General features: G+C 38.8%; 1 protein-coding gene across 2 annotated transcripts in view; it reads right to left on the reverse strand.

Moving 5' to 3' along the window:
• pan (transcription factor pangolin) overlaps positions 1-16,117 on the reverse strand; it is an 826,450-nt gene that overhangs the window by 807,304 nt on the left and 3,029 nt on the right. For both annotated transcript variants that reach the window (XM_017628344.1, XM_017628276.1), the window contains exon 2: positions 1,572-1,620. In XM_017628344.1, the coding sequence (XP_017483833.1) occupies positions 1,572-1,620 (49 nt within the window). The remainder of the gene's footprint in view (positions 1-1,571; positions 1,621-16,117) is intronic.

Consider the following 16,117-nt stretch of genomic DNA (forward strand, 5'->3'; position numbering starts at 1 on the left):
GCATATATTAGCATATATGATACATTTTGTCCGAGAAGTGGACCAGGGACCGATCTGTTCGAAGAAATCGTATTTATGGTCCGATTTGCTTAAATTCGGTACGTAGGTAGCTTTTTGCCTGGATAAGCTTATAGATTCCTGTTTTCCAATTTTAATCTAATTATTTTGAAAATAAATAAAATATTTCGGACCTTTAAGTAATTTTCAAAGCTGAAACCGAGAATGTTTTTAGTGTACGGCGAAATGTGGTCAAACTTTCTTTTACAATATACGAATCTAGCAGTATTATTTAAAGCCAAATTTAGTTTATTTTTAGATTCGTAACTTAGCTTGCAATATACCGATTCAAAGTAGGTTATTTGAGGAACGATGAGAGATTTCACTAATTTAAGTTTTGTATTAGTTGGTAGGCAGCAGCAAGTAAGCCACAGATTTCTCAACGTGTACTATATTTTTGATACGCTATTACTTATGTGATCCGTGCAAGTAAGGTTAGTGTTCATTTTAAATCCTAGGTTGGTTACTACTGGTCGAAATTGGATTTCCGAGTCTTCCAGAATGATAGGCGATAAGTTAGTAAGGTCGAAAGCGTCGTGCGATATTGGAAGTACCTGTGTTTTGGCTGCGTTTAAATAAAGGCAATTTGTTTTCGCCCAAATTGATATTCTCTTTAGATCATCATTAAGTCTGAAAACTAAGTCTTCGCCAAGCCCAATCGGGCGTGAATAATAAATCTGAGTATCATCAGCGTAAAGGTGTATAGACGCATTTTGACAGCAGTGAACTATGTCATTAATGAAAGCGGTAAAGAGTATAGGGCCCAATATAGATCCTTGAGGAACTCCTGACGGGATTATCATGCGACTAGAAAACACTATTTAAGTGTAATATTATTTGATTGGAAATAATTTTTGCAAACACTTTTGATAATGCTGGTAAAATACTGATAGGCCTATAGTTAACGGGAGATTCGCAAATGTTGCTTTTTGTGATCGGAATGACATTTGCAATTTTCCACTGGTTTGGAAAAGTCGAAGTGGTTAGGGCAAAATTGATGATATGTGTAAGTGAGGGAAGAGCAAAAGGGAGGATCAGTTTAAGAAAACGTAGGCTAAGTCCATCTACACCAATGGCATCCGATTTTACACCAAAGATGCATTTGACAACTTCATCTTCAGTAGTTGTGTTAAACGTAAATTCATGGACAGGATTACAAACTAGACTCTGGTTGACTGTAAAGGAGGACGCGTTTGATTGTCTATTTGCTCCTATGTAATATGAATTCATCTCATTTGCATCAATGATGCAAGTTTTCTTTTCCTTAGCACATACTCCCAATGAGTTCAAGTTTTTCCATAACACCTTAGAGGAAACGTCATTATGAAACTTATTTTTAAGGTAATTTTTTTCGTTTGACGCAAGATGTATTTTGAAACGAATTTCCGTAAACCCTTGTCAAATTAGGTTTGTATACAAACCAGCTACGGTATTGTGCCATCTTCAATATTATTATTCTTTTCAAACACTTGCATTATAAAAAAAATCAGAGTAATATTTAAAAGTATACTTACTAAACACTGGGCTAAGATCCGACCTCGTTGGAATCTTTCCGCTCTTTTCCTAAAAAAAGACAAAATAAAATTAATTTACCTATTAATTTATCGAGTTGAGTTACTTTTTAACTAAGCTCAAACACTAATTTAATAATACTACATAACCCTGCCCTCCAAAAACCACACCGAGCCCATAGATAGGGTTGCCAGATTTTGAAACGGAGAAAGGAGTACATTTATATTTTCGATAGAAAAAAAGCAGTACATGACATAACAAAGGAGTACAATTTTTTTTTTATAATTTTTTGTGCAATTTATTGTTACAAATTACCATTAATTAGGTACAAACAAACAAAGATATCTTCGAAATCTTTTTCAATGCAACAATAAATGTGAACAAGTAATTTTTAGCAAAAAAAAACCGACTTAAAAAAATATATATATATATCTATATATTTCATGATCCAATGATCGGATCTAAACCAAATTAGTACGGGACTACCAAATTAGTACTGAGACACTACCTCTCCGTTGCAAAAAGGTTGACGTGGTGCAAAGTTATGCGGTAACATACATAAAAAAAAAAAAAAAAAAAATATTCCGACGAACTGATAACCAGCTCCTTTTTTGGAAGTCGGTTAAAAATAAAAAACTATATGGGTTGGCTTTCCAATAGGGGTGGTTGTTAAACAGATGGAGATCGGAGAGGGAGTGCACGTGGTACCTTTTCCAACCTTTTTGGAGAGGGCATGAACCGCCATTGACAAAAATGTTACTCCCGACCATTTAGGGCCTTTATGGTTCCCTAGGGACCCCTTAAAAAAATTACCAAAAGTAACAATTTTCGCTTGCGTTTTTTCGTTCGAAAAAGAAAGAGGTGCCTGCCCCTCTTCCCCGGCAACATAGAGAGGAGAATTCTACTTAGTAAGGGTTATCCCTAAGCGTGGCCGAAGGCCGCCTACGTAGAAAGGAGTTAAGTTCGCTCACCGCCTTTTCAATGACCTCTCTTATAGGAAAGAATTCCAGACTATTCCTGAATGTATGGCCATTTTTTTGAACTAAGCCTTATAAATAATTTCATATTATTCTGATTTTTATATCCGAGCGCCCTGCACCTACCTTGCTACGGCCATGCTTACACTTTTTCACTATCACACTTAACTTTGCTTACTAAGTAGTGTTTGCCACAATATGAATGGCAAAGTACAGGGCCTAAAGTAATAACTGTCGCACAGGTTTTTTGAAAAATAAAAGGATTCTTTATAGATTTTTTTAACAAGGTATTTTTTTGTTAACTTTGTAAATATTTTACTTTAATTTTATTAATTGGTTTTAAAATTATAATCCTTATTTGCATTTGCCAGCTTTGGGAGATAAGTAATGCGGCACATCTGTGGATAATTAACAATGAACTACTTTTTTCGCAAAATCTATAAAGGCCAATTTTATTTTTCAAAAAAAAACTGTGCAACAGTTATTATTTTACACCCTGTATATGATAAAATATTAATAGCTGGAAAAAGGAGTACAAAATAAGTACAAAACTAATAAAGGAATACATTTCCAGATATTTTTTTTGGGAGTACATTGCAATAAAAAGGAGTACGTTTACTCCCAAAAGCAACCCTACCGATAGACGATATGCCGTAGTAGTTTATACGAGGTGTTTATGGGTTGACAGTTTCTGGAAGAATATTTGTTCTTTCAAAGAAATTTTAAACTTCTCTCTGACTCTCTTATAGGTTCGAAATAGGTTCCCCAATTTACCATCTGCTCAGGAGCCTAAAGTCATTATTGTATTGATGCTTAGTGGTAAGGCCAAACTGGTAAGGCACACTGCTTATTGCTTAAGCTAGACTCACTACGGCGATCTTGCAGTAAACATATTAACAAGGCCAGCTGTAAGACTAAAGAAATGGACATAGTAATATTTAACGGAAGAAAAGATAGGCAGACAGGGCAGGAACGGAAATACAAATATATAGGGTAGACAACCCTCTATGAACCAAACAGAGGGAATGCAAGATCTCAAAGTTGTTACGGCCGAGGCTGAATATGAAATGAAGTGGGGAGCTTTTGAGTGTTTGATATGGAACACAATGCGAAAATTTGGTATGAAAGCACACCTTCCAAACCTAACCTACCCTTACATGGAGGAACTTCTTTGATGTATGTGCTGTTAAAAAAATATTTCTAAGTAAGCGTAGCTTTGACAAATAAAGAACGATAGCTTTAGTAGCACCCTGACTAACTTAAATTTACAGGACAAATCCCTATTTAGCCATGTGTGAGTGTTTTTCCCCCTAAACAGGGAAAGCGAACTTCAACTGAAAAATCTTTAAACAGCATTGCACGAAGGTGTTAGCAGCAGGGCTGCCAACTTTGCTCAAACCGTGCCATTATTGGCCTTATTTTACTTCAAATGGCACTTAATTTTTCAATTTGGAACAAAGTGAAAGTGAAATCCTTTGCGTCTGCTTCTTTTTCTCAACAAAAATTTTTTAATTTCTATAGCGTATAGAACTGGCTTATCTTACCTTGGCATTGGACTTTTGTTTTAGCAATGAGTTTCTAATTTTAATGCTTAATACGAAGAATTAATAAGTATGTGACCTTTTTGGCACTTTCATTTTTCTATTTGGCACAGTTTGGCACTTTTTTATCCTCAATATGGCACTTCATAGCTAAATATAAGTGGCAGCCCTAGTTAGCAGTATTGAATAAGCACTACACTATGTATCACGACTGCACTCCATTTCTAAAAAAAATATGTTTTGATGCAAGAAGCGGAATCAATTAAAACGGCATTGTTGCTTAAAAAGGCGAACTACCTACATACATATCGTCGATGTTTTTGCAAAACCGCCCATCGACCAATTGCAAAACCGCCTATTTTATGGCACTCAAATTTACAAGAGAAAAAACTGTTTTTATTTGAAGTCATTTCCTTGATAGGTGATATTTTCTCTAGCTTTTAATTTTACAAATCTGCTGTTTTAAAAACTATTTTGCGATTTTTACGCATAAATCTCGATGCCTGGAGTTCAGGGTTACCAAATCTCATTTTTGCCGCAACGGCGATTTAGGCGCTTTTGCAACTGGTCGATGGGCTGTATGTACATGTTTTATTTCTAACCGTTTCCATTCAGTGATATGCAGCTTTGCTAAGTCGAAAATATTAATACACAACTTTTCAGTAGGTCTAAGGTGACGAATTTAGAACTGGTTCGAAACTATAGAAAACGAGGTGCAGAGCGAACTAGATCTCATCTGTCAAATTTAAAATTCTTTCGGAACTATCCATAAAGGGATGCAGCGGGGGCGATTGATACTTCGTACGACATCGCAATATTAAATTCGGCAGCTGCTACCATGCACAAGAGAATTAACTCGTACCAGTCATGGTTCTGATACTCTCTAGAATCGAACCGATTCGGTACTAGTGCGTTTCCCTACAGGGATATAACACACAACTATCACCTTATGTGAATTCGCCTTGATCAATTGTTTTACATTGGAATCAAACCACGCCAACTGTGTCAATGAATTTCCATTGATTTTCTGGAAAGTGAAGACAATTGTAGGAATCTGTAGATAATTATAGAACAAAAATACACTTTGGACGGTTTTTCGAAATTGCACTTCGTTTTTGTTTTTTTTAGGTATTATAAGAATATTGCAGTTTATGAGAGAAAAATTCGTAACTCGCGACCCATTTGATGAAATTTTTTTTTGAGAGTTGATTTAATTTGGCTCTGTACACAAATGCCAAACTTTCATATTTCGCTTAAGTGAGTGAGTAGAGAAGGAGAGAGTTTGAACTTTCTCTCCCTCTTCTTCCTCGAGAGAAGTATATCTGAAATTTGACATTTGTGTGCATAAAGCAAAACCCCAATGCATATAAGTTGTAGTTGTTGTACCACAGCTATCACCTTATGTGAATTCGCCTTGATCAATTGTTTTACATTGGAATCAAACCACGCCAACTGTGTCAATGAATTTCCATTGATTTTCTGGAAAGTGAAGACAATTGTAGGAATCTGTAGATAATTATAGAACAAAAATACACTTTGGACGGTTTTTCGAAATTGCACTTCGTTTTTGTTTTTTTTAGGTATTATAAGAATATTGCAGTTTATGAGAGAAAAATTCGTAACTCGCGACCCATTTGATGAAATTTTTTTTTGAGAGTTGATTTAATTTGGCTCTGTACACAAATGCAAAACTTTCATATTTCGCTTAAGTGAGTGAGTAGAGAAGGAGAGAGTTTGAACTTTCTCTCCCTCTTCTTCCTCGAGAGAAGAATATCTGAAATTTGACATTTGTATGCATAAAGCAAAAACCCAATGCATATAAGTTGTAGTTGTTGTACCACAGCTATCACCTTATGTGAATTCACCTTGATCAATTGTTTTACATTGGAGTCAAACCACGCCAACTGTGTCAATGAATTTCCATTGATTTTCTGGAAAGTGAAGACGATTGTGGGAATCTGTAGATAATTATAGAATAAAAATACACTTTGGACGGTTTTTCGAAATTGCACTTCGTTTTTGTTTTTTTTTTGGTATTATAAGAATATTGCAGTTTTTGAGAGAAAAATTCGTAACTCGCGACCCATTTGATGAAATTTGATTAAATTTTTTTTGAGAGTTGCTGAAGCTTTTCCCTTTACAATAGAAAGATTTGCAGAATAAAATTTGCAAAACAATTAATTCTTTAATAACAATAATTTAAACAATTGCAATTATTTATATATTCCAGGCGCGCGACTGCAGTGAAATTTTGCCAAAATATACTCTAAACTCTTGTTTTTAAGTTCCAAAAAGAAAAAAATGGTCTTTCCAATTTTGACAGTCGCTATCGATTTTGTTGTCACCTTTAAGCTTTGAGTAAATAGCTATTTGCATTTCAGCTTGTGTGAATGATAGCATTTATACGTTAAACAATGTACGTACTTGCATAATTATTCATTAATTAACATAAAAATGCTATCACTCACACAAGCTTAAATGAAAATAGCTATTTTCTCAACGCTTATAGGTGGCAAAAAATCGATAGCGACTGTCCAAATTGGAAAGACCAATTTTTTTCTTTTTGGAACTTAAAAACAAGAGTTAGAGTACATTGTGCCATAATTGCACTGCAATCGTGGGCCTAGAATATATAAATAGTTGCAATTGTTTAAATTATTGTTATTAAAGAATTAATTGTTTTGCAAATTTTATTCTGCAAATCTTTCTATTGTAAAGGGAAAAGTTTCAGCAACTCTCAAAAAAAAGTTCATCAAATTTCATCAAACGGGTCGCGAGTTGCGAATTTTTCTCTCAAAAACTGCAATATTCTTATAATACCAAAAAAACAAAAACGAAGTGGAATTCCCAAAAACCGTACAAAGTGTATTTTTGTTCTATAATTATCTACAGATTCATACAATTGTCTTCACTGGCTACACGCAATAATTAAGGGAGTATTAGCTCTTAATTATATTCCTAGAAGGTGGAGGGTGTTCATCCCCAAGGCAGCGAAGGTGTCCCATAACAACCCTAAAGATTGCAGACCCATCACCTTGTCGTCATTGAAGGTAATGGAGAGACTGGTCGAGGTCTATATCAGAGAGTCGGTTGATGACCACACAACATGCATACGAAAGGTATAACTACAGAAACGGCGCTACATGAAATAGTGTCCCATATAGAAAGATCAGGAGACATCAAAAAATATACGCTAGCAGCCTTCCTGGATATATAAGGCGCTTTTAACTACATCATGCCTGACGCGATAACGGCCTCGGAATCGGTCGGAGCTGGCGGGGATTTCGTTGACCATGTTCGTATGCGAATGATCTTGCTCTAACAGTAAGTGGTAAATTTCCATAGACAATATGTTACATTATGCAGGTAAAACTGAAGGAAGACGAGAGTTGGACAAAAACTAATGGGTTAGGTGTAAACCCAAGCAAAACAGAACTTGTACTGTTCACAGGAAAGTACAAAATCCTCCATTGATAACACCAAGCCTGGCACAGAACACGCTAGAACTAAGCTAATCCTCGAAATACCTGGGGATATTCCTAGATAAAAAATTAATCTTCCGTTGCCCTATATAAATAGCTGTAGGACAGCAATCGGCCAAAAATGGGGTTTAACCCGATTCAAGTGCAGTAGTTCTCTACGGGGTAGTGAAATGGTGGCCAGTACCAGTAAGTAAAGAGTATTAAATTACAAAAAGTGGAGGAAAAAGTGGTGCTCTCCGAACAACACCTACTATGGCAATGAATACGATTCTAAATATCAAACTCATGGATATTATGGGAAGGCAATACGCTGCGAATACAACCCTAAGACTACAGTAGCTTAGAAGCTAGAAAGCAGTTCGGTGTGGTCACACTACAGTTCTTATCAACCGACAACTACCGAGCACAACGGACTACTGTATACCATTCTGACTTTCACTTAAGGCTATAGCGTAACTTTATCTAGCAGAGAATTATGGACCGAAGGAGGTACGGGATCTGAAGATGCCATAATATTCTACACGGACCGCTCCAAACTAGCAAATAGGGTAGGAGGAGGCGTCTAATCGGAACAAGAGGGAATACATCGAACATTCCCCCTACCTGACCACTGTAGTGTCTCTCGAGGAGAACTGGCAATCATACAAGAAACCGTTGACAGAATAAAACTAACTACTAAAATACATATATTCTCAGACAACCAGGCGGCCCTTATGGCGCTTGACTTGTCTATTAATTAACAGTTTCCAACTGTCGCAAATCACTTAACGTGATAGCGGAGTAGTTCGCTTTGCACTTGGTATGGGTACCGCGGCACAGTGACATACCAGGAAATGAGAAGGCAGACGAGCTTGCAAGAGGGGGTACTTCCTCTCCACTTTCACCAGCCTGGAAGAGAATGGGTATGCCACCTATTTCCTGCAACCTCTTACTAAGGGAAAGGGAGCGCACTGAAAACTGTAATGGTCAGATTATGGTAACTTAACGTAACTTACGGCTCTCTCTTAAAAATTCTGTTAAATGGGTGTTGCTTATAATTAAACAGCCGAAACTTGACGTAACTTAATGCCACGTCGAAATCTGTTTCATTTTGATTCTCTAAGTTCTACTTTCCATTACGTTAAGTTAAGTTACCATAATCAAACTTTAACGAAGCTTACATGGCCGAAATGGAATATACGGAGATCGAGAGAAATTCTTACGCTCAATATGGGCGACATGTCTCTGGCCAGGAAATATCCTGATAGGGGCATGTAGAACACCACTGAGTAAGTCACAATGACTACTGCAGCAGCTGCCACGACGAAGAAGAGCCTGAAACAATCGGGCACTTACTCTGCGATTGCTCTGCACTAGGCAGGAAAAAGCAGAGATTCCTAGGTTTAAGTTAACGTAGCTAACATTCAAAACCCCAAAAATTATTTCTCACGCTGATGCAATGCACCTGCATTCCAATGCTTGCACGCGCATCCGCGAAATTGCTGACTACAAATGTGGACACCCGACACCCTCTACCAAGGCCAAGGCATCGCACCTGTTAAATCAACGTGACAATGAAGATTCGTGAGGTATAGAATTAAGTGAAAACAAAAATTGCAGTTAGTCCTCATTTGAGTTTGCATAAGCAACACGGCTTGCTGCCGAATAAAATAAAATTGTTTAATAAACTTAACTTCGGTTAGTTTAATTTATACATAGGCTTTCCAGAGGATCTAAGCACAACTGCTAAGTTTGGAATACGCCAGTTGCTAAGGTTCGTAGACTCCACGAAATGATTTAAGGAGTAGGGGTTTTTGGATCCATGTGGTATCACAATGGCCCTGATTGGGACTAAGTATGCTGGCGTCCTCTGGGCCTGGCAGCCACTTCAACCTAACCAAACCTAAATCACCTGCCACGCAAATTCATTGTTTTATAGGCATGTTTTATCGAAACACAAGGCTGGTGATTTGAGATGACAAGCCTTTTTGCCACCTTGCAGACACTAAGCGAAGAGCATATGCCTTCACTTCAATATGAACAGTAAACTTTATTTCTAAAAACAGTAATTCATTTGTCTCTTAAACCTACTTACATTTGTCATACATATATACATATTTGCTAACGTTTCTTATTTTACCGCAGATCGGTTCACTTTGTAGGTATATAAATCCATATGTACATTTTAACATCTCTTATACTTATTTGCAAATACATACATATGCTACATACGTACATAGAACATAAGAATACATATGTACATATGCACATACATGCTAGAACACAGCAATGAGGGACCAGCAGCAACGAATGAGCTGATAAGAAAGATAACAAAGAGCTGACCTAGCGGATATCCTTAACCATTGGGTGCATTGGCATGCGATTTAGTGAATTTTAACATCCTCCCCCGTTGAAGGTTCAAACCTTCAACACTGTCAATAGGTAGGAGTGCGATCTTGTTTACGGCTCGCTTTACGATTCCACTGGCCGTACGAATAAGTGCGACTCTAGCTATTTTGTCACTGCCAAAAATTATATCCACTATGCGACCTAGTTGCCATTTTAATGGTGGAATAATTACATCCCCTTGCTGAGTATTTGGTACACTTGCACGCCACTTGTTTCGCTCTTGCAGTATCGTGAGGTAATTTGTGCTCCATTTTCTCCAAAATGTTTGCTGCATAGAGGACAAACGCTACCATCGATCTAGTCGACTAATATCCAGATGCGTAACGTCTGGCTCTGCAAAACTGGTGAATGGCCCTCCAATTAAGAAATGCCCTGGTGTCAATACTTCCACATCATCAGGATTTTCTGAAATTGGACAGAGCGGTCGTGAATTAATTATGGCGCATACTTGGCAAACCAGAGTGCGGAACTCTTCGAATGTGAGCGTTGAGAGTCCGACAACTCGACGAAAATGAGTATTTGCAGCTTTCACCGCAGCTTCCCATAGACTTCCAAAATGGGGGGATCGCGGGGGAATAAATCGCCATTCAATGCCATCATCAACACATTGTCTTTGAACGGCTTGAATGTGAGGGGTAGACCAAAATAAGTTTTTTAGCTCAGCTAGCTCACTTCTAGCCCCAACAAAGTTTGTGGCATTATCTGACCAAATTACGCTCGACCTTCCACGCGTTGAAATGAATCTCTTGAGAGAAGCTATAAAAGATGCTGTAGATAAGTCACATACCAATTTTAAGTGGATGACCTTTGTTGCAAAGCAAGTAAAAACACAAACGTAGCACTTGATTGGACCTCTGTTTCGTACTTCAGATTTGTAACAGAAAGGCCCGCAGAAGTCGATGCCTGTTGTAGAAAATGTTTTTCCCGGCAGTACTCTATGCTGAGGCATATCACCCATGATGTGTTCGACGATTTTGGGTTTAAGACGAAAGCACCTTAAACATTTATTTACGACACTGCTAACTGTCTTTCGCCCACCAATTGGCCAAAATTGCAATCTTATTGAAGCTGTTAAACCTTACGGTCCAGCGTGCATGAATTTTTCATGATAGTGTTGAATTATTGCAATTGTAATCGGATGTCCCTTTGGCAAAATTATCGGGTGACGTGCATCATAGTCTAGCATAGAATTTTCTAGGCGACCACCAACCCTTATGAGCCCAAATTTGTCCATGAACGGATTAAGTGAATACATTGTACTAGATGATTCAATAGTTTTTCCAACCTTTAATGCCTTAAATTCCTTGGGGAAATAAATCTGTTGAATGAGGCGCAATAAAAGTTGAGTTCCAACTTTGATATCTTGAGGAGTGAGCGCGCCTGATGGTCTATGCCTTTTGGGATCTTTTCTTAATCCAAATCTTGAGACATAAGCAAATACTCGCTGCATCGTGCTGAATGTATTTAAATACTTGCAGTGAAGTGAAATGTCTTCAAGGTGCGTTGTCGCGGCTAAAGCGATGCGTCGTCGTTCTGGTAACTCGGTGAGCAAGCCAGGCGCTGTGGGCCAACCTGTTTGATTACCGAGTAGAAAAGAGGGGCCGTTCTTCCAGAGCGTCAGCTGGATTCATAGCGGTCGGGACATGATGCCAAACCATTCCGTGACTTAGTGTTTGTATACGGCTTACCCTGTTTGAAACAAATATGTTAAAGTTGGAAGATTCTTCTCGTAGCCACGATAAAACAACTGTTGAATCCGACCAACAGTGGATGGCACAGTTAAATTCTTGTGCGTGCTTTACAGCTTCTAATAGCTCTGCTGGTAACAATGCCGCGCACAACTCAACCTTCGGCACAGAGAGAGTCTTAAGTGGCGCTACTCGAGATTTTGCGCACAACAAGTGAGTCTTGGCTACGTCATTATGCTGTGCTCGTGCATATACGCATGCACCATAAGCGGCTAAACTAGCATCGCAAATCCATGGAGCTATAAATAAGAATTTGGCATTAATACAAATCGCGGAAACTGGAAGTTAGATACCAATTCCAGTTCAGCACAGAATTGAGTCCAAACCGTATGTAAGTGCTGTGGTAAACTTTCATCCCAAAGTATATATTGTTTCCACATGTTTTGAATGAAGATTTTGCCTGAGTTATAACTGGAGCGATGAGTCCTAGTGGATCGTAAAATCCAGAAATTAATGACAATGCGATAAGCTTAGTTACGTGATTGTTATTTCTCAGGGGAGCGAGTACGAACGAAAATATGAAGTCGTCTGTTTTAGGATCCCAGACTAAGCCAAGAGTTTTTGTAACATGCTTACCATCGTGAAACTGCAAAAGTGGCTCACAATCAGAATCAGGTAGCATTAGAGCACCATTTTCGAAGTAGAAAATTACCTCTACGAAGCAACTGTGCTGTCTGACGCTGAATTTCCACGACTTCTTCCACGGAGTCTGCACCAGTGATGAGGTCGTCGGCATAAAAGTTTCTACGCACGATAAGCGAGCCAAGAGGAAAATCTGCTTCTTCATCTATTGCCAATTGATGCATGGCACGAGTCGCTAGAAATGCAGCAGGCCTGGTACCATACGTGACTGTGTCTAGCGTGTATACCTTTAGATCTCCTTCAGGGTCATCCCGCCACAAAATACATTGTAAGTAATTGTCAGGCTCCAAAACTCGTACGCAGCGATACATCTTACAGATGTCACCCGTCAAAGCCACCTTGAAAAGGCGAAAACCCAAAAGTGTAAAGAAGAGCTTTGGCTGAATCGATGGACCAACCATAAGCACGTAATTTAAAGAATAACCAGATGTTGATTTTGCGGAGCCATCAAAAACAACTCTCAATTTTGTTGTTGTGCTATCCGTCTTGTGGATACAATGATGGGACAGGAAGAATGCACGAGTTGTTGGCTCCAGGTTCGCAGGAGACAGTTGCTTGAGTTGGGCGTATTCCTTCATGAAGGACGAATACTGTTTTTTAACGTCTTGTTTGTCCTACAGCCTTCGTTCCAAACTCATGAAGCGCTGCTTGGCTAGTAAGTACGAATCACCAAGAGCTTGGACGTTTTGCTTTAATGGAAGCCGCACAGCATATTCCCCAGAATCGAGTCGAATATGATTTTGTTGGAAATGAAGCTCGCAATCAATTTCCTCTTGCATTTGTGTGGGTGGAGCTGAACAGGCTTCAACTTCCCAAAACTGCTTAATGAGATCAGTTAAACCTGATTCTTCTTCGTCTAAGTCTGAGCGAACTGCAACCAAGGAGGATGACTTATGGAAGTGAAGTCCTCCACCAGAAGCGACCCATCCTAATCTTGTTTTTTGTAGTATAGGTAAGTTATTGGCCAACCTAATTTGGCCGATATAAGTTAACATACCGCAGTAGGCAGCCACAATAATAAAGCAAAATAACATAATGCAGTAGGCAACACAACAACTGAACAAAATCCGTAAGCGCAGCGCAAACAACTACATCAGTAAAAATAAAAAGCGCAGCTGCAGCTTAGGTAACGGAGCCATAACAACGGAAGCGCTTGCCAGCAACAACGAACACCTGCAGTCCAAAATCGTGGGAATCGCAGATTCAGCAAAGAAGAGTCACACGGCAGTCCACGTGAGGTGTTGACAGTTAGGGAGTTAGGAATTCAGGTGCAGGCACCGCTAAAATCAGTTGTATTGACTCGCTCGGCATTATCGGCTGCCCATTAGATCAAAAAATAACGATGCTCCCAACAAGACGTCAATACGTTGTGACTTGAAAAAGAGTGGGTCTGCAAGCTTAATATTATTCGGAATGTTCCATGAATCTGTGTTGAGATCGAAATTGGGCTGAGGATCGGTGATAGTGTTGGTGACGATGGCTTCAAACGAGAGAACGTAATCATCGCTGTGTGATTTTGTGATGATATCAACAGCCCTTTCGGCTATGAAATTAGATTCCCCAACCCCAGAAATGAATGCGCTTATCTTTTTTGTCTCCAGACGCAGTTTATTTGTAAGGCGCCCGGTAACAAAGTTGACCTGAGAACCTGAGTCTAGAAGTGCTCGACATGGGATGAAACAACCCGTGCGGTTTTTTACGAGGATGATTGCTGTTGCCAGTAGTACGAAATTTTCAGAAGACGCAGCAGTAGCTACTTGTTGTGTTCTTATCGACAGTGATTGAGTGCTGGCCACATCTGTGTTGTTGCGATGGCTTCCTGATGCGGACTGCTCAGGCACAGGCATGTGGAGCAGCGAATGGTGCTTCGAAAAGCACTGCCGACAATGACCTGACTTACACTTGTTTAACGTGTGCCCCTGACGTAGGCAATTCAGGCACAATTGTAGACGTTTTGCTTCCTTGTACCGTGAAGCAGGTGATAAATTTCCGAATTGGGTCCAGTTGTATATCAAATGCCCAACAGAGCCACAAAATAAGCATGAGCTTGACGAAACTACGAGTGAATGGCGCGAGTTGCTGTTACCGGTGGGTACACGTTTACCTGTCGAGGAAGAGGATTTTTCTGTCGGTACCTGAGTTTCTACATTCTCCAGCGTGCGGCACCTTCCTCCCATTTTATCCGCGTTTTAGTGTCAAGCTTATTCGAAATGAGGTGTATTAGGAGCCCATCGAGGAGCTGCTCCCCCGTTGCCATTGTATGAAGAGAGCGCAGGTGTACATTTACCTTGTCGCTGATCGACCGAAGACTTGTAGCGGAGCCAATCTCTACAGCCTTTAGCGCGAAGATTTCTTTAATATGTGATTGGAAATTAAGCATTTTATTGCCGAAGCGGTTCTTGAGAAGATCCAGTGCTTTATCGTAATTTGTCTCGCTTGGCTCCAAGTATCAAGCGTAGCAAGTTCGCACGTAAGTGTTGGAACTTTTCTATTTTGCTTAATTCAGTGCAGTTGTTGATCACAGAGTTGAATATCGCGATGAAATCTGGCCAATCAGTGTAAGCACCATCAAAACGAGGAATTTTAAACTCGGGAAGCCTGTTGTGTTGTGAGATGATAAGAGAAGGAGATGCATCATCGAGTGCGAATGGCCGTGCTGTTGATGAGTGGTAATTGCAGGCTTTACGCTGATTGAGCTCACGTGTTAACTTCCCCTTGACGTCCATGTGCACCTTTGCGAACGCCCAGCTAACTTCATTTGCCAGTACATTGGGTTCTTCGGCCTCAAGACTGTACTGAGCGCCATCAAAGCTGATTTGAAGGCGCTCAACCCACTCCAAATGCATCGATATATCTACCTCGTCTAGGTTTTTAGCGAGTCTGCTGATAACTGCTGGTTGATGTCCTTTAGTTGCTTCAAAAGGGAAACGGTCCTCTTTTTGTTGAGCGATTCCGGCCCAACTTGGCTATCCTCAGAAGCTGCATCTTCAGAAGGCATGTTGAATTGATTATTCAAATTAAATAAAGTTGAATGGATGAAATTCAATATTATTCGACGAGTTGAACGTGAATTATCACGTCGAGGTCACCAATGATTTGAGATGACAAGCCTTTTTGCCACCTTGCAGAAACTAAGCGAAGAGCAAATATATACCTTGACTTCAATATGAACAGTAAACTTTATTTCTAAAAACAGTAATTCATTTGTCTCTTAAACCTACTTACATTTGTCATACATATATGGGTCAATTTCAAAAAAAAACGCAATTTTTGTGTCCCTGCACTTTACACTACTATTTTAGGTAAAAAAAAAAATATCAAAAAAAAAAAACAAAAATGTGAGAGTGATCATCGAGGAATATGTAACAAAAAAACGTAATTCTCAAATTTGTATGTTTGTTTTTTTGTTTGTTTAGAATGGTGTTTTGTTTCTCCCTCTGACTCCTTTCATACAGAAGCATGTGTCCCCCGTTAGAATTTTTAGTAAACAAAATAAAATAAAATCAAGAAAAAAAGTAAATATGTAACATTTAATAACTGTTTTCGAATTATTGGGTTTCTTTCTTTTGTTTTGATTTGTTATAGTTGTCAAAAATTAATTAGTGCGAATTTGGCGTTGCGAAGAAAGGTTGTCCCCACAATTTGTATTGAGCGTCACTTTTTTATAAATCAAGTAATATTACCAGTTTTGAGTTTGCATTTAAATAAAGTAAACTACGTAAGGAAAGTACAAACTTTAAATATTAAAAAAGTGAAAAAGCGAAAAAAAA

This window comes from Rhagoletis zephyria, unplaced genomic scaffold (assembly GCF_001687245.7).
Source record: "Rhagoletis zephyria isolate East Lansing unplaced genomic scaffold, Rhagoletis_zephyria_1.1 Rzeph_scaffold_00004, whole genome shotgun sequence".
NCBI lineage: Eukaryota > Metazoa > Arthropoda > Insecta > Diptera > Tephritidae > Rhagoletis > Rhagoletis zephyria.